The sequence below is a fragment of the Conger conger genome, chromosome 5 (genome assembly GCF_963514075.1).
Source record: "Conger conger chromosome 5, fConCon1.1, whole genome shotgun sequence".
NCBI classification, from domain to species: domain Eukaryota; kingdom Metazoa; phylum Chordata; class Actinopteri; order Anguilliformes; family Congridae; genus Conger; species Conger conger.
Window position 1 is genome coordinate 55,716,169 of NC_083764.1, and position 26,260 is coordinate 55,742,428.

At 44.7% G+C, this 26,260-nt stretch overlaps 1 protein-coding gene across 1 annotated transcript in view; it reads left to right on the forward strand.

Annotated features, from left to right (window-relative positions):
* The window catches only part of tnr (tenascin R (restrictin, janusin)), a 185,206-nt gene that overhangs the window by 103,361 nt on the left and 55,585 nt on the right, over window positions 1-26,260 (forward strand). Inside the window, exons 4-6 of the mRNA XM_061242726.1 lie at window positions 6,091-6,149; window positions 18,464-19,015; window positions 21,385-21,861. Coding sequence (XP_061098710.1) covers window positions 6,091-6,149; window positions 18,464-19,015; window positions 21,385-21,861 — 1,088 coding nt within the window. The remainder of the gene's footprint in view (window positions 1-6,090; window positions 6,150-18,463; window positions 19,016-21,384; window positions 21,862-26,260) is intronic.

Consider the following 26,260-nt stretch of genomic DNA (forward strand, 5'->3'; position numbering starts at 1 on the left):
TGTTGTGCATGTATTTGTGTTTGGATATGCATGCGTGTGTGTATTTGTTTCCAGTGTGCATGTGTTCGTGTATGTGTGTGTGTATCTTTGTGTGCATGTTTGCATGTGTATATGTGTCCTTTTGAAGGTGTGGGAATCTGTGTCAAATGATGGCCTTTTTTTCACCCCACATCCCACAATTTGACAGACCCCCCCCCCCCCCACCCCGGTTTATCTGTGGATAGTAACTCCAGGGCTTTTAATTTGCGGTGGCCTTGGCTAACGGATTGATTTATGGATTTTAATCAGCTGTCTTATCTTGCATGCTGGAATGTCAGATAGTCATAGATAGAAGCTGCCAATTCTTCTGCGCGGCCTGCTGGGAGCCCGGAGCAGTCAAAATTAATAGCTGTGGAAAAGGCCTCTGCTCCAGTGGTTTTGGGCTAATCCTACCTGGACCTGGGTTTGCGGGAAGCATTCCGATTAGGGCCGGATTCAAGGAGTGCCGGACTTTCTCAACAAATGCCCGTTTGTGTTTTATTAAAAGAAATGTGTTTTTTTAGATATGAATGCTCCTGGATTCATCTCTCTTTGGGCACAATATTTGCTATTTTATTACCAAAGTTTCCCATCAAGAGTGTTGTGACAGAACAGGATAACTAACGTTATTGAAGGCCTGGCGGAGTATATTTTTAGGCTTGTTAGTGCTGCTGATGTCCATTTTGGCTCCCTGGCTTTCCAGGTGTGGTTATAAACAACCAAGCTGACCTGGGAAGTGGTACTTGACTTGGGAAATACATAAACAATTTGCAAATCTGTTGCAGATGAGAATTAGAGAATGAGCAATCCATCCAACTGATTATTCAGTCAGAGGTTACATGCAAGTCTTCTTCTGAATTCATTATAATTTGAAATACCTGCCGCCTTAGAGAAGATTGTGCATGAATTAAATTCCATGTTTGATTAAAATATGCATATACATATACATATACTTGATATGTTTCCACTTTCGGCAGTGTTCACTACCAAAAAAACAAGCTACAGTGCTACACTTTATAACAGTTTAATTCCAGTTTATAGAAGAATATGTTTATGAATTAAGATAGCAGTGAGACAAATTGAGATCTTGGAATTACTGGATGTACAATGATGGAGCTCATTTTTAAGTCTTTTTTTTCATTTAATGCAGATTGAATACCTGAAATTATGTTTTTGAAGCGTGTTAAACTTACTTTGCTGTGATGCACAGCAATGTTGCAATATGGGTCTTTTATAGCCTAATATCTCAGAACTATATGCAGATGGGACATTTTAATTGTAACCTCTCGAGATGCTCCAGCTAACTGAGATCCAGAACACAATGGGCACATTAGCCCTGCCCGAAGGGGAGCACTTATCTAAAAGCTAAGGAAATTAGCATTCCCTGAACACCAGAGAATATTTCCTGTCTCCAAAGGAGCCTCTTGTGATTGGCCCATCAGCCAAAAACCCACCTTCCTTTGTTTTCAGGCCGGGTAATTTGTCTTCATTTAATATATCCAACTGCGTGGCATGCTAATGTTCAATACGCACACATGCATGCAAGCATGTTCAAGTCATTTATAAACGGAGGCATATGCATTTTAATTAGATAAGATGGAGATGTTTTTTTCCATCTGCTGACAGTTGGTTATACAGTATGTCCACCCTTTTCCTTTTTAGAATATTCCCAGGCTTAGAAATGACATAACATAATATAACATAATGTAATGCCAAGAACAGGCCATTCAGCCCAGCAATGCTTGCCTTTCAGTATACAGTTGTCATAACGGCGGGGCAGAGCAACCAATAGCAGATTCAGGGGTGTTGAAAAAATGGCAGGTTTAATTAAGACAGATGAAGGGGCAGACAAAGCGTAATCAAAAACAGGCAAAGTTGTAAAACCGGGAGGTCAGTCCAAACAAGGCAGAGGTCCAAAAGCATGATCCAAAGAGAAGAGTCCAAAGAGCAGGCAGGGGGTCATAAACAAGAAATCCAGAAAACAAAAACTAAGAAAAAAAAAAACCAGGTCAGAATGCCACAAGGGCAAATGCTCGGGAACAAGGAGACTAGAAACGAAACGAAAACACGGACTGGATTCACAAAGACACACATGTAATACAGACGGCTCCGGACTAGGGAGTAAACAATTGCACAGAATTAAGGAACGTACTGACAGTGGAGAGCAGGTGCAAACATTTAGCTCAATCGAGGCAAGTGATTTAGGGATAGAGCAGGGAGGCAGAGTAGTATTGAAGTAGAGGTAGAGTTAGTCTGTTACGTGATTAAATTACAAATGTTAGTTTGTTATTTAGTGTGTTAATATAATTACTACTGTACAAATTCTATGTTAGTTGGGATTAGTAAATTAGTGCTATCTACAAACATGAAATGGAGAGAAAGCAGGAAGTAAGAAAGGCGAGACTGAGAAGGAATCGTGGGAAGCCAGAAAATTCTGAAACCACCCGAATAGTGAGTCACGAAGACAGGGAAGTGACTCGGGCTCAGAACAACCAAAGGACACAGACATCACATGGGTGCAAAGATGAGCACAAAGACTAATGGATGTAAACAGAAAGCCAGACATGAATATGAAAAATAATAATGTACAAAAACACAGAATACTAAGAAAGCTAATAAAGAATACAGAGGAAACTAACTGATAGAAATCAGGATCATAACAACAGTACGTAGCATTTATTATACAGGGAAGTATTTTAAATACAATAAATAGGTACAGACAACACACCTTGACCAAAGAGGTGGGATTTCACCAAGAGGGGAGAATGAGGTGTATGGCGGCGCGGATGGTGCAGTGGGTAGCACTGCCGCCTCACCGCAAGGAGGTCCTGGGTTCGAATCCCCGTCGGCCGGGGCCTCTCTGTGTGGGTTTCCTCCGGGTACTCCGGTTTCCTCCCACAGTCCAAAGACATGCAGGTCAGGCTGATTGGAGAGTCCAAATTGCCCGTAGGTATGAGTGTGTGAGTGAATGGTGTGTGTGCCCTGCGATGGACGGGAGACCTGTCCCGGGTGCATTCCTGCCTTTCGCCCAATGTATGCTGGGATAGGCTCCCAGTTCAGGATAAGCGGGTTGAGATAATGGAATGGATGGGAGAATGAGGTTTCATTATGACAAAAGCTGAAAAAACTACCAAGTGCCGTCATCTGTCACTGACTGACAGTTAATTGTTGCTCGACCAATGGTGGGGTTTGTGAATCCTCATCTTCCCTTCATTATAGGGGTGCCAACGTTATTCAAAAATTCATGTCCACACATTCCGATGCTCCCATAGACAGGCAGTGTTTACTCTCCATTTCTAATTCCGGAACAATGACTGAAAAAATGCATTCCAAAAAACCTGCTCTTCAAACAGTTTGAAGGGAAGCGTATCTTCTCATTTGTTTAACCACACAAATTGAAAGTTATATAATCACGCTAAGTTCTCTAAATTCTCATGCCTCCTGTCAGGCATCTCAAAACAGGTATAGCAACAAGTTTCCAAACTTTCCAAACAGAATATCCTCTCTCTGGATATCCAACTCCCAATGACAAGAAGAAGTAGAAACATTGCATGCAAGAGTCTGTGTCTGTGTGTCTGAACATGGCGAAAATATATGTTTGGGTTAAATCCTCCCCCTCCAAATCCAGCCTCATCCAAAACACATTTCTCTTCTCCAGACCAAAGTCGGTTTGGCCTGCAGGCTCTCCGTACACGCGCTGTGTCCATCAGGTCCTCGCGTGTTGCCGTAGCAGCACGGCGGGAGAAAGTTTGACAAGCTGTAGCTGTTGAAGGATAACCGTCGGAAAGGTAACGGCGGATCAGTGTAGCGAACATCAAAGCCCAGGCGTGCGCTGCTTCTCACCGCTCGTACCCCCAGACTGTCTTTTCTCCGGGTGCATTTCTCAAAGGCCCGTTGCGCTAGCAAAAAAAAGAGAAACGATGAAAAGCGTTCCTTCTGACAGGCAATAAATGGCCACAGTGAGGGAATCCATCTGTGGCATCAACAAATCGGAAATGGGATCTCCGAAAGATAAGGAATTACAGGAAGGGAGCAATGATTCACACGGACCAGCAGTGAGAATAACACTGTTCCCACTCTTTAAGATGAAGAAACTTTCCTGGTACATGGCTTGTCTACGGCCCATTGCTTTCTCACAAGCCCAGACTATGGCAGTGTCTTTAACACATGGGGTCCTTGTAAGTGGGTGAAAACCTTTTACATCTCATTTACTGCATTTATTTTTGGCTGTGCAGCAATTGCACATCATCTTTCACCATGTGGCATTTCCAGTGCATTACAGTTTTTTAAATACACTCCATGAAAATGGATCGAATAGGAACCCTGTGATTCCTGAGAAGAACCGTGTCTAGTTACAGAAAATGTTTTTTGTCGGGGAAAATGGTTCTTTGTCCGGGAGTTTTCACACTTCACACCTCTGACACAAAGAACTGAAAAGGGTTCACATGTGGAATCAAGCCAAAGAACCCTTTCAAAACCCTTTTGTCAATGTTCAAGCGTGTAGTGTACCATATTTGTATTGTGTGTTTTGAGGAGGGGGTATCGTTAGTTGTAAAAATAGTGTACCATGTTTGTATTATGTGTTTTGGGGAGGGGGTATCGTTAGTTGTAAAAATAGTGTACCATGTTTGTATTATGTGTTTTGGGGAGGGGGTATCGTTAGTTGTATAAATAGTGTATTAGGTTTGTATTATCTGTTTTGAGGAGGGGGTATCATTAGTTGTATATATAGTGTGCCATGTGATATCCCTACCCACCCTGAATTTCAATAACCCATACCAGGTATCTAATAGCCCTGCACTGTAAGTGAGCCTACATGCTGTGTTAATGAATAGCTTTCAGGACATAGCTGTAGTCAAGCTCACTGTTGCCCATGCAGGTCTACTATAATCTGTTACAGTGACATGGTTCAACCCCCTTGTTAGACCTTACACTCGATTTATAATCGTTCACACACTGGTTTTTATTATCCTCAAGGACATGGTAATGCACATGCCAAGTCAATTTAGGGAAGGAATAATAAAAGTAAATTAAAAATTTGGAGGGTATTACTTTGGGTAAGCCTCAAACTATAACTGAGGGTTTATGAAGAGATTTTCACAGAACTATCTATAGTGCCAAGTAAGCTATGTACTGTGTGCACTATGCTGTAGAGTATATCAGTAGAATACAACATGGCCTTTTTTCTATAAATGTTTAAAAGTACCTCTTAGCTTTTTTTATAAATGAACACAAAAAAATGACCTACTTAATTTTGTACATACTGTACATCCAGACCTGTGCATTCTGATACAAACCACTGGAGCTTAATTTTTGTCCTGGCAATTGTTTTTTTCTGGTTCTGTTTTTTTAACTTCTGAAACCCAGAGGTTGCAGGCTAATATTCATGTTACCATAACTTAATCTCATTGTGTGAGGTGGCTTTTTTACCACCCCAGTTACAATTTATATGCTTTATCTCATGTGGAAAATGCATTCTTGAGATATGAATGGAAGTAGGCATGATACTATAACCACATTTGAGTCCCCCACCATATTATCTGTACCACTATCAGAATGGATCATGGATCCGAGGGTGGTTAAGATGAGATTTCATTACAAACTTATAGTAATTTATTTTTCAATCAGTGACACAGACATTATATCGTCCTGTACAAATGATTCTGGTGGAAAAGCGGGCTTCTGGCACCCCTATTTCACATCCCCCACCGTATAATCTATACTGCTGGTTTCATCATTTCAGCAGCGGTGCTCAAACATGGGAAGGTCACAGCGGGGTACGAGGGAAATTGAACTGGGCTGCGTTAATAGCACTTCACGGCTGACGGGGTCTGCGGACACAGCTGCCTGAGCGGGGAGTAGCCCGCTTAGCGCTTCTGGCCCCGCGCGATTAGTGCGTCTCTCGCTTTCACGGTAGCGCCGCGGGTCCGTCCCATTGGACGAACCTCTGGGATAGGAGCGCGCGTGGGACGACTGTCCCCTGATCGGGTGGCACGAGAGAAGGACCGAGCGAGCGAGTGAGCGCTGAAATCCACGCCGCTGACGCCTCTCCTCTCCTTTCCTCCTCGACAGGTGCAGCACGACTCATCACTTTGGAGGGAAAGAGGAAGGGATAATTTCTCTCGCGCAAGGTAAGAAAACAGAAATCCCACCTGATGTCTTGTGAACAGACATCTCCTGGTGCTTGTTTTCAATGCTGTTTTAGGCCTAGCTGCTGATACCGGAGAGATGAGTTTTTGTTGTTTTTTTGGTTCAAGTGCTAGTGCCACCTGCCTGTGTGCCAATTGTTTTCTCGTCTTCTGTTTTCCGCCTACGTGCTCAGAGCTCTCGGTAGTGGAGCCCGTAAGTTAAGAGGGACAGCTCACCGCTCTGTGCATGTCTTTCGTCGCTCTGCGTTCTTTAGTTACAGTTGTCGCTAATTACGGCGGCGCGCTAGCGCGCATTAATGCTCCTCTGGTCAATCTGAGTGCGGGCACGGTTTCAATTAGTGACCGGCTCCTTCCAAATCCACCGTGGTAATGGCTCCTTCGCCTCGCTGCCTCGGAACCATTCGGACCCGGAGGGGGGAAACAGAATCTTTTCCTGCTTGTGCGGTCACACACACACACGGGTGGTGCTGACTGCCGAAAACACCCCCCCGCGATTGTTATTTTCTGCCGCCGGGCTTACGCGGGGATACACGAGGATACGGCGACGGAGGAGCGACAGAGCCCTTCCAGAGGAGCCCGGAGGGACGGTCGCATCCTTAACATCTTAATGGAACACTTTGAAGGGAGTCTTAATTGCGGGCGATAAGTGGCGAAGGGCCACGAATGCCAAGTGACAGTCGGGGAAGCGTTTGATCTTGGATCTCCAATCAGCGGGGGGATTAGTGTCCGTGAGCCACCGCCACGCATGATTAGGGCGCTAAGAAACGGCCCTCGCACCGATGAGCCATTTCGGCCCGAACGCAGGGAAAGCAGGCCTAGCGGGCACTGGCGCCCGTCTGCATGCTAATGACCGGGGGTCCCGTGCCATTTCCCGATAAGGCCTTTCAGGAAAATGATAGCATTTTGAAGACCGGAATGAGCAGCGGGATTCTGGGTGATTGCTACTGCAGCTAATCAGTTGTGGGCGTGCTGGAGGAAGGTTTGTCTGTGGGCTCGACCTGACTTCCTGGCCCTCGTTGTTGCAGTGTATATTCAGACTCGTGGGAGGGAAGGTGCGGTCCACATGCAGCTTCATTTTCCTGCGCCACGTGAAACTCGCTCCTGGCTCATGCTTCAAAGGAAATGCATTTGCAGCGGCTTTCAAAAGGCCGACGCAAGCTTCGACCAGCTGAATCACGTTTACGGGAGTGGGAGATGAAAGGTGTAAAGGACGCCTCCTGAGAGGGGTTGTGACAAAGGTCGTGACGGTCCCCTGGCCGGCAATCACTGACAAACAGAGCTGACGCGGTTGGAGGTCCGTTGACTTCAACCTCGAATACGGAAAGCGTGGTTCCCGACCGCTTCGCGCCGCGGGATTCCTCGAAGTGTTTAATCCGAAATGAGGCTGAAGTCTGGGGCTGCCACGCGCCCCGCTCCCTGTGAACGCGGCGGATGAAATATTCACGAAGGCGAAAGGGATATCTCTCTCTGTTTTGGCAGCTGAGCTGGCACGCTACACAACACGTGGCGGTGGCTGTGATAGCTATTACGCTGTTCCCGTGACACCGTGCGGTATTGTGTCATGTTCTGTCAGCTTCCTTTCAAACAACCCCCCCCCCCTTCCCCCCTCCCACACATCCCCAGTTTCCACTGCTTTTGTGGCACCAAGGCGAAACTGAGACATTTCTTGCATCCTCACAAAAAAGCCGAACAATGACTGTCGATCTTAGCCCACAAAGATACAGCTTCCCGCAAGATAAAGCAAGAGAAGGGCTTACAATACAATAACACAGTGGGCATTGGGAGTTTGTTTGAGGAGAAAGAGACAGCATCAAGTGGGGGGGGGGGGGGGGGTCTTGTTGCGGTGTATCACTCTTATGGCCATGGCCGTTTGAAACCATCAAGATTTTGCTTTTCTTGTGCTAAGACCTTGCCTTGCATGTGCAAAACCTTGGTACACACAAAAAACAATTACATGACCAATGATTGGTCATGGTATTTGACTTGTACCAATCAATATTAGTTTAGAATGGGCTAAAGGATTTAGGTCTTAGTAAATCAGGCCCATGCTGTTTTGTTTAACTCTTGTGTTTAAGGGTCAAAAATGACCCGTCACTATGTTTAAACCCCCAAAATTATCTTTTTTTAAACTTGATGACAAAGTGAGTGATGAGTGACAGGTTGTTTCTTTGTGTGAAAAAGGTTTAAAAGTTCAATTAAGCTGCTTTATTTTAGGGGCAGGTCATTTTAGGACAAGGGTTAAATGGGCTACGCTGACAGATGCTACAGAAAGACACCACTACTTGTTTGGTTCTGAAAGCTGTTAGAGATTTTGTATTCTGTGGAATTAGTTTTTCCCTGAAGGAATACTTTTGCCTGCCTATATTAATGCGGCAATAAACTGATATACAAATTATGGTATATGGTAAATTATTGATAAGTGCTGTCCATCATAAGTCTGTCTTTGTGGAAAAGCATTGCACTTTTATAAAAGAATGGTGTTTCAATATGCCTCCAAAGGCAATATGATAACCGGCAGGCCAATGTAACCTTTGCACATCTGCCTTCAATAGGCCTACACTTTCTGTTTTCATTACAATACGGGATTCCAATATAACTTCGGTTTCCTATGGTGCAGCTGTTCAGAAGGAGTGCAGTAGGACTAGGAGTGAGTCTATGTCATCGAATATAAACCTATTTTGTGATATTTAGTTACAGGCCATATGAAACCTTTTCAAGTGGATTTTGCATGCGGTGAGAACTTCTATATTCTCTGGTTGGTTGAAAACCTTATTATTTGTTTTATTTTTATTTTTTAAATTAAAAACTGAAAAATAGGGCACCGGTGATTCTGCCTGTTTGGTTCTGTATGGAATCATGGTCTCCATAGTCTTCCAGCTATGGTCTCCAAGTTTGTCTCACTCGTAGAAGTTCTACAGCTACAGTTGTGGAGCATATTAGTCTTCTAGGAATCAGTCATTCAAGGACACTGGGTAATGAAATCACAACCTTTGCACAGCAGGCTTCAAACTCTAAAGTTGTAACACTGCCAACTGGCAGAGCCAATCGGATGAAATTCCGGCCCCACAATAGTTTATTTCGGATCCATAGAGATGCATGCACTCTGTAAATCAAGTCGACCCATCAGTATTGAACAAAAAGTAATTTTCAGCTTATAAAGTCAACAAGCTCCTTCCCTTTCGTGTCAGGCTGGAGACGTCTCTCTACTCGTCCTCCATTTCCCGTCATCCTGGCGGTAATTATAGAGCACTGTTTGAGAATATAAATTCCAAAGATCAGCACTATTATATCAGGCATCAGGCTAAAAAATCAGGTCACCGCTGCTTAACTTTGCTTGTGATTCCGTATTAACCTGGTTAAGCTTTCCACCGCTAACCAAGGGCTTGTCAACAGTGATTATGATTTGTGAATTACCTCCAGCTTTACCTCAAGAATTAAGCAGATATAATATATTAAACGAAAATAAGTGTTTTCATTTTAATGTTCGGCCTATGATGCTATCGAGTTTAAATATTTCGCTGACACTTTGATCCAAAGGAACTTACCGTTGATTAGACTAAGCAGGACATTAGCTTTATTAGCCTGAATGCATAGACATGATTTTAGCGGCTTCACAAGTAAAAATTTACTTGTAAATTGGATTTCAGGCCTTGGATTTGAGGCCTTCTGAGAGATACTCGAAAATATGCTGCTTCAATGCTACCCCAAAATAAGTATGCACAAGCAAAGGAAAAATGTCTAAAAGGGAAGTAGTTAGCTCAAAGCAAAGTATTGTGTGGATTGGAATTGCCCGAGTATGATTATTTTGAAAGAGGAATGAGTGCCCTTGATGGGGAACAATACAAAATCCAATCCCGCAGCATTCGTGCGGGCACGGAGTCGAAGCGACCGAGGCTGCTGCATTCAAATGAGGATTCGCTTCCCAGGTTCTCCATTAGCGGGGCTAGCCATTATTCCCCCCCGAACCTGCCGGGGGTTAGCGTACCTGCTCACAAGATGGATGCTTCCTCATTTCAGCATTCGGGAACAATGTGAGCAAGAGACAGAAACAGAAATGTTCGCAACAAATATCTCACCTAAATGTTCCTAAGCCACGTGTTAGCATCGAGGAGGACCTCGGCTCTCACACATCGGGTTCACCTTATGCTGCTGGAAATGACTTGAGAAAACAGATCAGCGAGAAGAAACAAAACCACTTTATCTTCTAAAGTAATTTCTATAACGGTTTCGGTGGAGGTTAGTTCGAAAATTAATTTTACACAGCAAGCCGGCTGTGTAATTTATCCCTTGGCTGTCCTAGTAGAATATCGTTTATACACCGGGAGTCTGAGCTGAAAAATAGCAACGCGAAAAAGTACATATATTTTTTCTTGTACTGAATGAGTAGAAAGAAATTAGTTACAAAACCAAAGTTTGTTTGAGCACATGCGCCTGCAAATCATTTCTATCGTCTAATCTGGAAGTTCACAACCTTTCCCTAACCATAGTTAATCTTTCTAAAGAGCTAGTATGCCTCCTGCAATTCACCGCTGATAAACACTTATATTTATTCACAGCACCGGTTATACATTTATAACACAAAATGTGCCTACATTTGTCAAAATACCTGTTTTGAATTCAATGGCTTTTTAATATTTCGCTATATGTCAAAGCAGCTACACATGTTGAAAAGCCTGACGGTGCAAAGCCACTGAGATGAATGCTAAAAACGCATGACCAATTCCTCTGTCTATTTTAAATGCATGTCAGTGTGCAACACAAAAAGGAGAAAAACACATTTTCTTAAATCCTTAATCCTGTGTCTCAGGACTTTGGGGCAGACATTGGACCACAGCCCAGAATTTCAGGATGTTGCTTTGATAACATGTTCTGAGAGCTGTGATCATGCATTTTATTTGATATTACGTATCAACAACTTGCAGGCTCGACTGTAAATTGTAAATTGAGTAATGAAACATAAGTCCAGCGAGTAAAGGTTCGTTCTCCCTATGAATCTCTGTAGACCTGCATGATCAAAGCCCTGGTAAGTCACTGAATCCAGACATATTAGTTTTATTTATTTCGTCACATCTACTGAACTTGCCTATCCTGGGGCCTGAATTAATTATATTACAAGTTATTTTACATGATCCAGCTGTACAGATCTCATAGTGGCCAGACCACTAAGCACTATGCTACAGGCTATTCAGGCTTAGTGAGTGAGTGTGTGTATGAGTGTGTGAGTGAGTGAGTGAGTGAGTGAGTGAGTGAGTGAGTGAGTGTGAGTGAGTGAGTGAATGAGTGAGTGAGTGAGTGAGTGAGTGAGTGAGTGAGTGTGTGTGTGAGTGAGTGAATGAGTGTGAGTGAGTGAGTGTGAGTGTGTGAGTGAGTGAGTGAGTGAGTGTGTGAGTGAATGAGTGTGTGAGTGAGTGAGTGAGTGAATGGCTGAATGGCTGCATAAATAAATAAATACATAAATAAATAAATAAAACTACAGTATATGACAAACAAAAAAACAACAGTTTATCAGATAGCCTGCCGAGAGTCCGCTATCCTGACAGACGTCCTCAGATGTGCAGGTAGAATAGTAAATAAAGTTCACTTTCCCACGTCAGATGCCACTTCCCCTCTGACTGAAATTCGCAAGGCCTGCAATATTTTCTTTTTAGGAAGTTTTAAATGAATTCTGGAGCTGGCCATGTGTACCTGCCTGGCTGCCGCATGCGTCTATAACACGCAGCGCCAATTCATTTAAATGTAAATGGGAGTAGAAACACATCGCCAAGAACTGAAGCTGGCATCTCCATTCGCGGGAGCGTCATAGACACGAGAGCTGCTGCCCATCTGTTTTCCCACTTCAGAGTTCTTCATTTTCAAATGCTGTCTGCTGGCTGCTTGTGTCTGTGGCGTGTCTTTGTACCGACTCCTGAAGTCCAGGACACTGTAGGGCAGAGGTGGGTGTGGGGGAGCTGGAGGTGGTGTGTGTGTGTGTGTGTGTGCGGGGGGGGGGGGGGATACTTTAAACTACTGGGTCGCAGGTGCAGGAAAGGAAGTGGCGTCCAGTGATCCTGAAAGACAAGGCAATTTGGCGAGCGCTAGCGAGGTAATGAGAATAGAATCATAATGTTGCGCGTGTGAGATTTACACGGGGGGCGGGTGCGTCAGAGGAGTCTGGGTAATGGCGCCGCGCGCTTGCTGAGGTGCTCGCGCATTAACCCGCACAAATAGGGGTCACCGATTCGCTGCCTCGTCCCGACGCCTGTCTGCAGATAGCGCGGCGGCTGAGCGTCCGGGAGCCGGCCGCGTCGCCGTCACCGATCCGCCGCGGATACGTCTTCATCCACCTGCTCCGACGGGCGAGCGAGCGGGGGAGGGAGGGTGGAGGGAGGGAGAGAGAGAGAGGGGGGAGAGGGAGAGAGAGAGAGAGAGAGAGAGAGAGGGGGGGGAAGAGAGAGAGAGAGGGGCGAGAGAGAGAGAGGGGGGAGAGGGGAGAGAGGGGGGGGAAGAGAGAGAGAGGGGGGAGAGGGGAGAGAGAGAGGGGAGAGGGAGCGAGAGAGTGAGGAGGGGAGAGAGAGAGGGGGAAGAGAGAGAATGTGTTAAAGAGAGAGAGAGGGAGAGAGAGAAAAACTGAGGGAGAGAGAGGCTGGGAGAGAGGGACAGAGAGAGAGGAGAGACAGTGAGAGACAGAGTGATGGAGGGAGAGAGAGGCTGAGAGAGAGGGGGGAAGTAAGGAGGTAGAGAGACAGGGAGAGAGAGAAGGGGAAGGGGGAGCAAGAAAGAGGGGGGAGAAGTAGGGAGATAGAGAGACAGAGGGAGGGACAGGGAGAGAGAGAGACAGAGAGAGAGGGAGGGAGACGGAGAGACAGAGAGAAAGAGAGAGTGAGATTGATTCACAATCAAAGTCTTTGCACCAACCATCAGAAAATTTCTGTATGAACTCACCTTCAGTACACTCACACACACACACATGTCCAAAGACATGCAGGTTAGGGACTACAGATGAAAATGAGCTCATTAGCTACATTATCATTGATATGGAAACTGAAAATGTTGATTAATGTGCACTGTTCCTGGTGAATAAAATAAAAAATAAAAAATGTGCACACACACATTTCCACTGCTGCACAATGCTGGGCAGGAATAGGGACTGAAAGCACAGGAGCCAAAGGCTTCTACGGCTGTTTTATCTTTATCAAAGCAGTCCAGGAGGAGGGGGAATATAACCCACACAACTTTCTCACCCTCTCCAGCTTCGCTCAGTGTTCAATGGGAAGAGCTCGGCCAATTTCACGATTGGAAAGCCTGTAGCCTGCCTCTGAAGTGGAATCACTGGCAGAGAACACATTTCAGTTCGGTCTCACAGCTGGGACCTCGATCCTCCGGGAGAACTGGGCCAGTGTGATCGAACTGGCCTGGTAGCCCGAGGTAAACCTTTATCTTCCGGCTAAAGGAGTGCTTAAAAGGCAAAATAATAGCAATATTAATAAACAAAGAATGAAGGTGATGGACTGGTCATTTAACAGGGCAGTTGTAAACATCATCAGCCGGTAATTTATTCCTGTAATTAATATTCAAATGCAACACATACAAAACAAATTAATTAAAGTTTTGCATAGATAGTCATCCTAAAGCAGCATTAAGTCGACCTAAGTCATTTTAACAGCTGGTATGAGCGAAATGTCACTGCACGTTCCAAATGGCCAGGCTACATTATTATTATTATTTTATTTTTTTATTTTTTATTACAAAATTTTAAGTCCTACAAAACCACAACAAAAATTGACCTGTAAATGTCACCGCTGATTGAGGCAAGGTGCGATTTGTTATTCTTCGGTTCCTCAGTCCCATCGATTGTCACCGCCGTGAGATTGACTGAAAACATCAGCAGCAGTTCAGACGTCTCTTTGAAGATGAGTATGTCGGATTTGAACAAGCAAGGACCTACTGAAGATTTATTTATTTATCTATTGTATTTCCGATATGGTTTCATCCCGTTTCTACCAAAGGAACCGGAAAACAAGGTTGCATGTTCATGCTAAAATACGCCCAGCTAACCTTGGCCTCGGCTGTAATTGGTTTCGAAAATACGGGGGGCCTGCTAAGCACGGTAGCGCACACTGTGTGTTTTCTTGCTCACTATATCTAACAACTCCATCAAATGTCACCGTGGCGTTGCCGAGCTAGGATCCAGTGATAACTCCTCGCTCCACTCGGCCTGTCGGCTCTGGCTGTTGAGGTGGCGTAACCCGTGATTAAGGTCAACGCTGGGCGATGTGTTCCAGCGATAAGCGCGGGAAGTTTAGCTAGCGAGTTAATAGCCTACTCGTGAAAGGCTGAAGGGAGACGGCAACAGGGACTCGCAGCGGAGTGCTGTTGTTTCTCCGGGGTTTGTTGACACGCGCGCGCGCGACCTACGCCGGCGTTTCAATAAAACGGGCCTACATCCGTCAGCGTCCGGAGGAAGAAGGTGAACACAGCGATAGCTGTCGACGTCTGAGATATATTGAATTATCTTGGCTTGATGGCAATATTACGTCCCTGCCAAGGTGAGAACAGATGCACAGGATTTGTAAAGGGTGCGGTAGATTTGTTACTGGGAATGACTGTGTGAAACCACACTAAATTCCCATTCCCAGGCATTATTGCCTTGTTCATCTTTGATATGTGGTGCCAAACAACGCGTCTGCTTGCGTATGTGCATATAGAGATGGCGTATATCTGGTCTTTGCATCTCGACATTCTCCTCAAGCTTGTATATTATTTTCCTATCAGGAATTCAATAGGAAGTTATGTTCATTCGTTCCAGCACCTACTGAATGCTGGGAAATCATTAGAAAATCATTAGACAGAAAGGCAGTGCATCTCATGCATATTTCAGAGCTGTTGGAGGTGGAAAAATGACTTCTAGCCTCTTCTATTCTACCTTCATCTGTCTGTGTGGTGAAAAGCTTTCAGATAAAATTTGGTGTCAGATAATCAAAGAAACTATCCACACTTTCTTCTGGCTCCTCTTGCAAAATTACATTAAAATCTAAAAAGTTTGAAGCCTCATTTCTCCAGTGCTTCAGCGTGTCTAAAAAATGCTTTTGGATATAAGTAAAAACAGGATTAAACTTTTTTTTATTACTTTAGATATCAAATTTGTTACTTGAAAATGTTCAGTTGCACACAAATATCCCTACATTATTATGCTAAGCTTGGTTGTTATGTATATTATCTTAAAATTAAATACAAGAGCCGCTGCAGTATAAGCTGTGAAATATCAGACTTTAAAATTAATATATAAATTCTAATAATAACCATTATATTTCCCCTCATACTGCTTTGTGGCATTTACATTGCTAGAAATATTGAAAACAGCACCATTAATATTGTGCTTTGACTGGCTTCTAGAGCATCTTTTGGCATAACACACTATTATGTGATGTAGGAAACGTGCAAAAACATGCAGAGTCTCTGCACTTGGTACTGTCAACTACACTTACCCAACCAAGGGATAAAAACTGTCTGGACGCAGGGCTAATATCCTATCTTGAGAGTTCATACGGGCGGTATAGGAGATGCCATACCTCAGAGCTATGGGTCCCAGCACCTCTACGGTCAGTGTGCCAGCGGTCCTAATTGAGCAATCAGACCAATGAGACTCCCATTGTGCTCTCCCACTGCAGAACCTGTCCGGTGCCAAGTAATACCTGCCGCCATCTTGGCCTGGTTAGCCAAGAGGGAAGCTCAACTCACTGCCTTCCAGGCACTCAGAGAGGCCAATGACCTGCACATTAAAATGTTCAGTGTTACTTCAATCGGCATCCTCTGGAAGAGTAGATTTAACACTGAACATTTACATTAACGTTTACAGTTCAAACCCGCATGACCGTGAGGATGCATCACGGTTTGATATCACTATACTGTGCCTTGAGTGTGTAGAATAGTGCTCATTTAAAAGCTATCTATCCATATATCTATCCATTCATCTATCCATCTTCATATGGTATGGAGTTAAAGCGTGAGAAGAGGACTGGAGAATCTACTGTGGGAGCCATGTGATCTTTATTGGACTCAAATGAACTCTGTTTGAGTTGAATTACACTGGACATTTTACTGTGCAGCGACTGTGTGATTGCACCCATTAAGATGCGCTATGGTAGTACAGTGCCGTGGTGGTACAGTAGCATTCCATTTCAATTTAATTCATTCTGATGGATAATTACAGCATAACATTGCAATGTCACCTCGTTTCATTTTACTGCATCTTAGTTTATGCAGTGACCCCATCTTAAGCTGTCACCCTCCTTCTGTGGTTGGTGCAAGACCCTTAGCCATTGAAATGTCAATTTTATGCTCAAGTGCAAGTACGTCCAATTTCTTTGTAGCATTAACATAGCGCACAGACCATACATTCTTGATGCACAATGGTGGCTGTAGAATGTATGAAATAACATTCCTACTGTGTTTGGAGTTTGAGTTTAGGTCCCAGATTCAATTGACAGTTGTACTCATCTTTGATTTATAGCTTAAATCTTTTCCCCCTCACAAACACAGATTGGTAAACATTTGCAATTGCTGAACTCACCCAACCTGCAGTTATTCTAAACCTTTATTTTGAACCCATGCCAGCCAGCGGAGGATGGGCTCCCCATCTATAGCCAGGATCCTCCAGAGATTTCTACCCATCAGGCAGCGTGTTCTCATCACGTTTTTCCACTGGGGAGTTTTTGACCTCATGTTCTTTCTATTTGGGTGTTGAAGCCTGGTCTATGCCCTTCTGTTACTCTGTAAAGCATCTTTGTGACAGTTTCCTGGAAAAAAAAAACTGACTTGAGTTACCCCCCCACCATAAAGCAAAGCTACACCGAGGCTGGGGACAGATGCGTTTCTGCATCCCGGCCCGTGTTCTGTCTCTGGCGTTGACGTTCGATGGATGAGCCGGGCTGGATCTAGCGGGCGCACGGAGAAGGGCGGGCGCGTGGCGGTAACTGTGCTCTCGCTTGCAAGGCCACGATCGTAAATCAGCTGCCGAGGGCGGGCGGCACGCCTAAACGTGCCGGTCCGTTTATTTAAAGGCATCGCCTTCCGTATGGATCCTACAGGCTGACTGACACACTCTACGCTCCATACGTACCTTTCATTATGTCCGACCCCCGGAAGATTGTGCCTCAGAGTGCAATTTGTCAAGGATGTGACAGGCGTTATAACCTGAAGGGGGTCGTGTCTGAGTAAGGAAGCCATTAAAACAGCAGGTAGCGTGCAGGAGCTGATTTCTGGATGGAGGGGGAGGGTCTGGACCATTGCCAATGACAAAAAAAACACACAAAATGGACGACAACATAAGAGATTGATCGCAGGTGCTTCTGTAATGTAATGGAGAAGGCCAAGCAGCAATGTTCTCTGTGACAGAAATGCAGACCCTCTCGTCCTTATTTGGGAGTGGGGTTGCCGGATTTAGAACTTGCACACGCACCCACATGCATAGGGCGACCTAGGGCAGCTTAGAGCTCGATCGTGAAGCTATGGGATTGCTATTGGACACCAATCACTGACCTCAAGGAGGGACAAAATGTAACGTTGCTAATGGGAGATGGAATTCATTACAAACTACCAGTCAGATTTCAATCGACTCCTCAGACTGGGCATTTATACTGCCTGGTGGGGACCACAAAACAGACCTGTACAAATATTTTTTTAAACAGACATTCTGTTCCAAAACTGGAAGTCTGCCGAGCCTATTTGGTACACCAGCGTTTGTGCTCCTTAGTATCGATGCGTGTTGCCACTGACTCCAGAAAAGTCCAGGGAAAAGCCCTGTTTTCTTTTTTTCCTGAATCGAAGGGCATGCCATTTACCGGCAGTGAGTCCCCCATCTGTATTCCACAGATTCTGTGTTGATCCAGGGTTTATACTCCCAAAATGATCTTCCAGGCTAACACAGATGTAAAATGTCACTGTAGATTATCACTCCCTGACCAGGGGCTGTACAAAGCAGTCTATTATCTGAACTCATCTTCTCTCTGTAATTAATTTTATAGTGTTTTTTTTTATTTTTTATGAGTCCCTTTAAATTGAGTCTGTTACAGTAATACCTAAAAGAAACCCTTTCTTTACCAATGTTGTGATTGTACAAGTGTATAAAATTGTAATGATTCTCTCCCCGAGGAGAGATAAATGTTGTGAACTTGCCCACTGAAACATCCCATTTAAATTGGCAATGTTTGCTAGATAGTGCCTTTTCATGCTGTTATCGCTAACATGGCTGGTTGTATTTGATGGATTTGGCTGAAATGTCACTTATCGCTAATGAACCCGTCTCTCTTTTCCAACAGAACCTGTCCTGAGCTTGTTCTTGGGTCGAACCCTCAGCTGGTCACATAGCAACCAAGCACCGATGCATTGTGGGAACACCATGGCACTGAGGAGCTCATTGGCTGGCCTGGCCTTGGTTGCCCTCGGCGTCCTCTGCACCACAGTGCGGGGGGAGGGGCTTGTGAGGACCACCCGCATCAGACGGCAGGCCCTGGACGGGGACATCGCCGCGGGCAACGAGACGGCGAAGGACCAGCCGATGGTCTTCAATCACGTCTACAACATCAACGTGCCCCTGGAGTCGCTGTGCTCTGTGGACCTGGAGTCCGGCCCCGGGCGCGCGGCCCCGGCCGAGACAGGGGCCCCGGCCTCGGAGTACGTGGAGCAGACGTCCGACCTGGACAGCCAGGTCACCTTCACCCACCGAATCAACATCCCCAAGCAGGCCTGTGCCTGCCCGGCCGCCACCACTGTGCAGCAGCTGGCCAATCGAATCGAGATGCTGGAGAGGGAGGTGTCTCTGCTCAGGGCCCAATGCGGGACCGGCTGCTGTGGAGAGAGCGCCGCCATTGGTGAGTGAGTCAGGCCCCGCCCACTTATGCATAATAACGTCACAACCTGAAATTGGGTCAATTCATTTTTTACATTCGGGCTGCTTCGGGGAACTCACTGGATATATGTAATTTCAGCTTGAATATGAATCCTATTCAAGTGCTGAGGTTCCAGCAAAATGGCTGTGATCCATGTTCTCAAACAATTTGGCACACCTGGGATTGAATTTTACCGTATGAAAGAACGCTGTAGGGAGTTACTAGGTCTGGATAACATTGTGCTGAGTAAGCCTTGCGCTTTTTTTAACTAAAAGTGATTTTTTTTTTTTACTTCAACCAAATAGCCTCTTGTTATTATCTGGTGAGTGATTTCTACAGTACCTGGAATGAATCTATATATAAACAAAATTGAAGCAATTAAGGTATTAAAGTGGGATATAATCCACATACAGGAAAGTTAATACACACACACTCAATATACTTTAGGTACAGTTGCTGGGCAGAATCCCAATTGTAAAACCCCACGCTAACCCAACGACGGAATTTAGCGAGGGCTGAAGGTATCAGCGTGCTCGTCCTTCTAGTGTTGCCGAAAGAATACTAATAGGGTTAAAAATTTGTGGCCCCTATGCGGAGATTCTAGATCATCCAATAAATAAACCACGATACAAAGACAGGAGTACCACTCTGCCTTCCGCTCTTTACTGGTCCGGGCTGACCAAGAATCTCCACAATAGGGCCAATAGATTCACCTTCGTTTATCTGACTCCATTTTAGAATAATAATTTAGATTAGTTATCCACATTAGGTGGATTTCTTATTGATAATTTTGACTTGATCGCTACAGGAATCCTGTACTGAGATTTACTCTCCGAACAGTCCTCTACTGGTACCGCCGCATGTCACATCGCGCGTTATGTGCACGTCTCACAAACTGACTAGCTATCTGTAGTCATCACAGAGGTCGCAGGAATAGCTACTCTTGGGTATATCTGTTTACAGCCTAGGGACCCAAGCAGACCAACCTAGCTACGGCTGTGCTCGACATGAATGAACTACCACGCGGAGGCGAGGGATTTACCATCATAGGTCTACGGGTGCTATACGCCGTGATACATTAAGCGTAAATATTCATCCTCCCTAGACCAGTTCGAGGGGGCAAACCAAGCATTCACTGTATAACTTTGAGTGTCAGTAAGCGAAACCACACAGATCAAGTTTTAACAATTTATTTTACCAGGCAGGTTACATACACGTAATTACATACTAGTTCCAAATCAAAAACACATTACAACGGAAACCAAATTAGTCTTAAAAGTCATACCTGGTAATAAAAGCTACATACGGGAGTCTGGCGACAGACACCCTGTACGTAGAAATTACGTGCACTGTGTGCACGGGAGGCTGATTGCATTCTCCCAGATTGCTTAGTTTGCTGTCCTTAAATCCAAAATCTGGCCTTTGATGTTAACCCTAGAAATGGGTCACCCATCTGTAATTTGGAGCCACGCCTCCCCAGGAAGCACAGGGGGGTTGAGGCACATGGCTTTCACTGGGGCAGAGCTCCACACAGTTTTCCCTGGCTCCTGGTTGGTTATGATGTCCAGGGTTTGCTGTTGCAGAAATAAAACCATTGCACAAGTCGCATTGAAACAATCAGAATAATACCAAACATGAATATTATCTAAACTGACTTTGTCATGAAACATCCAATGCTGTACACATCATTTAGTGACTGAGTGAAGAGGGAGAGAGCAATAAAGGGGGGTTCGAAGGGAATAATGGGCCCAACAGGCTGTGCCCTCTGAAACCTTCCCGTGCCGTAAAGGATGTTGCCCCGTCGTAACGAGTTTTACGGCTGGAGGCCTGAGTCTTCCCCCACAGGCTCCTGCCCGTATAGGTGCGGAGACAGTGGGGGTTAATGGTGCATGCTCCTGGGTTAAATTACTTTACAGCCACATTTTGCCACAATATCAGAGGAAGCCAGCAAGCTGACCAGCCCTGAGTGATAATGCCAGATATTAATAATTTAATAATCTTACACAATCAATAGGAAGAAACAGAATAAAAATGATAATCAGGACATTATCATTATCAGGACAGTAAGTCATACAATTTATGTTTTGATTATTAAATGGGAGCATTTTCCATTAGCTACAGTACAGTGCGCAGACTCTTTTGTTGTGTCCACAGTCAACCATGGATATTGGTGGTTGATGGAATTGAATACATCGTGAAATTAGATACTATTTAGCTTTCAGGCAAACGTTAGTGATAGGAAAAGGTGAGCATTGTTGGGCTGATTGGCCTGTTCTCATCTTTATGTGACGTTATGTCATGTTATAAGGTGCATTAACGTTGTTTAACTCTGCCCCCCCCTCCCCCCGCAGGCCGGCTGGACTTCTTGCCCCACTGCAGCGGCCACGGCGCCTTCAACATGGACGTGTGCGGCTGCGTGTGCGAGGAGAACTGGACGGGCAAGAACTGCTCGGAGCCCCGTTGCCCCGGCGACTGCTCGGGCCAGGGCGTGTGCGTGGAGGGCGAGTGCGTGTGCGACCGCGACTTCGGCGGCGACAACTGCTCGGAGCCCCGTTGCCCCGGCGACTGCTCGGGGCGTGGCCTGTGCATCGACGGCGAGTGCGTCTGCGAGGAGGCCTACGCGGGCGAGGACTGCTCGTCCGGCCGCTGCCTGAACGACTGCTCCGACCAGGGCTTCTGCGTCAACGGCACCTGCCAGTGTCGCCCGGGTTACGCCGGCGAAGACTGCTCCTTCGCCACCTGCGCCAACAACTGCAGCCAGAAGGGCACCTGCAGGAGGGGCATGTGCGTCTGCCAGGAAGGGTTCGGGGGAGACGACTGCTCTTCCGGTGAGCACCGGGGCCACTAGGGGACGCCCTCATCGGTTCCTCAATCTAGGGCAGCCCAGCTCTGTTCCTGGATATCTACGGTCCTGTAGGCTTTTGCTCTAACCCTAACAAAGCTCGCCTTATTCAACAGCCGGATAGCCCCTTCAGCTTCATTAGTAGATTCAGGCCTGCCACATTAGGGGTCAAATGAAAACCTACAGGATGGTAGATCTCCTGGACAGACTCGGATAAAATATCTAATTGTTTTGGATTTAAATACTTTTGTGTGCTTGATTTATCTTGCCTGGTGCAAGTGAGCCAACCAAGAGGACCAGAATGCTGGGTTTGCACTTTTTGAGAGCATTTCATAGGTTCCAATACACCATGCAAGCTCAGTAAAGCATATAAAATTATTAGCATCCAAAACAATCATGTTGGGAGAGCAAGGCTTTGTGAAACACAAATGCCTTGTCACTGAGTAGCATCAGAACACTTCTGTCTCCATAGTAAATCTCAACCATTGTTTCACAACAGGGAGTCACTTACAACACGATGATGCTTTCATTGAACAGCGCTCTCCTGTCTGCAGTTAATTAAAAATTAACATTAACATGGGAATTGCTGCTTTTGATTGTGGATGGATACTGCGGTGGCTAATTAAGCAATGTGCAATGCTGTTTTTTTTTTTTTTTGTCAAAAGCTTTTCAGACTACAGTGCTGCAAGTTGAGAGCAGAAGTGGTAGTCTGGGATGCTCCATTATGCTCTGAAATATTGAGATGGAGGGTTAATGCGTGTTACTGACTTTGGCCTCGGAATGTTGCAAGTTGCTTTAAGCGTTGCATTATGCAGAAAGCTCCATAAATATTAAGCGGTAGATGAAAACACAGGGTTTTTTGGATATACTGATATACTAGCAACATGGACACGCGCATTCACGCGCGAACACTCACCCAGTTCCTGCAGGATCCTCGTATTTCCTGTGTGAGTGCTAGCGTTTGTCTGTTTGTGTCCGTAGCTCGAGCCGCTCACAACAGGACTCAGGAAACCCCAAGCGGCTGACTCCATTTCAAACAGTAACTGCCAAATTGGCGACGGCTCTCGGCGGAACAGCATTCATTTGTCAAAAGTCACATTCGCTGGCGAGATTCATGGCATTAGCCGAGCCCAGGCAATTTCTGATTCATGCATAGCTGGGTTCACCGCTAGTTCCCAGGAAAAAAAAAAACTCCCGAACATCCGAAGATGACTGTCAACTCAAAGGAAGAGGGTGGAGGGAAGGAGGGGGCTGAGGGGTGTTGGCACAAATCATATTACCAGCCCCTCTCCCCCTGTCACTTTAAGCAGGTGCTAGCGGAGTCAGAATTGCTTATTTCATTGTAATTAGAGGTAAAATAGCAGTGGAGTGTGTGGGTAAGGCTGCAAAACTGCAGAATACAAAAAAAAGAAGCTGTTCAATGATTAGGCAGAACACAGAGTTCCAAGGGTTCTCTGTATTGAAAGGGTTTTATATAGACTGCGAAATATCACAGATGTGCTTTTGCCTTCAGTTAAAACATTCTGTTTTATCGTGCCATTAGAATAATGAATACTGGGAAACACAATTAGGCATTCAGAGAACTCGGGACCAGCAAAATAAAAAATAGTGTCAGCTGATGTCAATAGTGTCAGCTGGAGCTGGTCTGAACTGGTCAACCAGCTACCGGCTGTTTCAAAACCTAGCTTGAGCTGTTATTTTCAGCAGGGTAACCAACCCCTTGTCATGGCAAAATGTGAAATAGACCTGCCAGTTTCACATTTTTCTCTGCTTTTTATTGAATAGACGCACTTCCTGTCATATTGACAAGTGGACACTCATGGCCCTTCTGAGAGACAGAAAGAAATTAGGCTGCTGCTCTTGCATACTTCAGCATATTTTGACATTGTTTCCAAGACACAATTTTGTTAGCATTTTTATTCATGAAAATATTTTTCACGAGTTACCAGTGTGTGTGAACTCTCTTTCACCCATTACACACACCGGCCTGTTAAAGGAAACGGCACGTGCTGACGATTTAACAGACTTCACGTAATTAAATACGTCTGGAGGCCTAGCGTGATTTTATACACTCAACAGGAGTACACCAGGGTTAAGTGAATTCAGTGGAACACAATGGAGAATTTTACAGCTGACAACAGGCAATTTCTAACGTGATTAATATCCGCCATTGTGTCACTGAGGTCTGTGGGGAACAATGGCGTTGTGAGGAGCTCCACATTGTCCCAGTCGTGCGAATTCAGGAGACAAATGGCTGTGACATTCAAATGGCATTTCATTAAAAAGTTAACTTCTTTAATCTGACAATTTGAATACATGTGTACAGATACACCTATGACATGAGACTTGGTAAATCACCTGTTACAGTATGGTCCAAATTGGTCCAGAATGTACTCTGTTAGAGTTGAATTAACACTGTACATTTTACTGTGAACAGACAGAACATGAGATAGATATAGAGGCCAGACCTGAATACTTTTATTTGGATTCAAATAAATTTGGATTCTGTGCTCGTGTAGCGAGTAAGAGGTGAAATTTGAAGCCCGACCTCTCACTCGTCCAAATATTAGTTGGATGAACGCATTACCAGTCAGCTAAAGATTACCTCTAGCCAAGGGCAACGATGTTCTTTTGAATTCCAGGGTTACATCAACAGGGAGCGTCATCGCGGTAACCTGCTACGAGCTTTAGCTTTCCTGCACCTCACTGTGCTGACTAGCAAACTAGCCAATCTAACCCTGCTATACTCGATTGATCTTGCCTGGTGCAATTGAGCCAACCAAGAGTTGTTTTTTTTTTTTGTTTTTTTAAATATATACACCAGACTAGTTCAGTAAGGCATAGACAAGTATTTGAATCTGAAACAATAGCGTATTTGACCCAGGTCTGACAAATGCATCTACTGTACTAGATGTCAATATACAGTATGAATATATTATAAAATATGTCTTCACATGGGGCAGTTTTCATTCAGTGGGGCAAATTAAATTAACGGTGCGGTTAAGTAGCTAATTGCACTGTGTTGTCGATTCATTCATGACCTGTGGCTATAGAAATCAATTCCAAAATGCAGCAGCTGCTATGCACAATGTAATGAAGGGAGAGTTACCGACACAACCTTTCCTGCCTATCCATACGATGTACAGATCAGCATTACTATCAAATTGTATTAACTGCACAACGCTATTATGTTAATTAACTTTATCGAAGTAGGTTAGGGAAATGCTCCGTACAGTATTCCTTTCACCCGGGAGTGCAGTGTGTACTTAATTCTTGAGTTCACCAAGGGAATACCAAGATAATAGCACATTATCCACGTTATCACATTTTCCTCAAGTATTTTATTTTTCCCTTCCACAATTTACCATCACATTCTTCTGGAAACAAAGGAGTGTCTTACTGCACGCTGCGTAGAGAGCTTGACATTTAAAATAAACGAGGAGAGGCATCACGGAATAGCGTAGAAGTCTGCTGGAAATGATTTTAATTACATATGAGGCTGTCAGTTTGCCGGTCTCACATCTGCAGTTCTCGCTCCCGCCTCGGCATCAGCACCGACGCTCCGCCCCTGTCTGTGCGGAGGAAGGCTTGAAGTGATGCCTGTCTCACTCCGACAGTTACAGAGCAAAGATTTTACGGGAAAGGTTTTCAAACTCTTTCTGAACTTTCCTCTGTAGAACTCTGCTGTGCTTTCTGTAAAATGTAATATCCAGTTGATGTTTTTTTTTCGAATTCAGCCGTCTTGACAGTCGAACAGTGTTGATTCGAATGTCAAGAACAGTGTTCGGTGTGGTGCGGCAGTGTAGCGTAGTGGCGAGGAAACTGGCCTTGCAGGTGAAATGTTTGTTTGACTCAGAGATGAAGCTTTGCTGCCGGACCCTTGGGCCAAGTGCTTAACCTGAATTGCTTCAGTAAAACTTCCTGTGGTAGTAAAGGATTCTGTGTAAAACTGTAACCTGGAAAAGAGTGTGCTAAATACTTAAAGGTAAAAATGTCACACTTTCATGAATTGACATTAACTAATGTTGTTGCTAACATGAATTAATGATGGACAAATACATTAATTAAGCATGAAATTAACTTTTCATTAGCGAATGCATTTATATATTAGCCAACCATAGGATGAACTTACAAAAATACATTAACTCACTTTTTCATGCTAATATGAACGGGCAATAACTAATGTCGTTTTTAATATGACTTTATGATGTCCAAATACTGTACAGAGCTGTACAGATTACCTTAGTAGTAGTTAGTTAACAGCTACATTAGCTCATGCCAACTCATTGAATCTTATTGTAAAGCATGACCGGTAAAAATATAATAGAGCCTTGTCTTCTGAGCTAAATAAAAAATCCCATTCTTTGGACCTTCTGGATGCTATG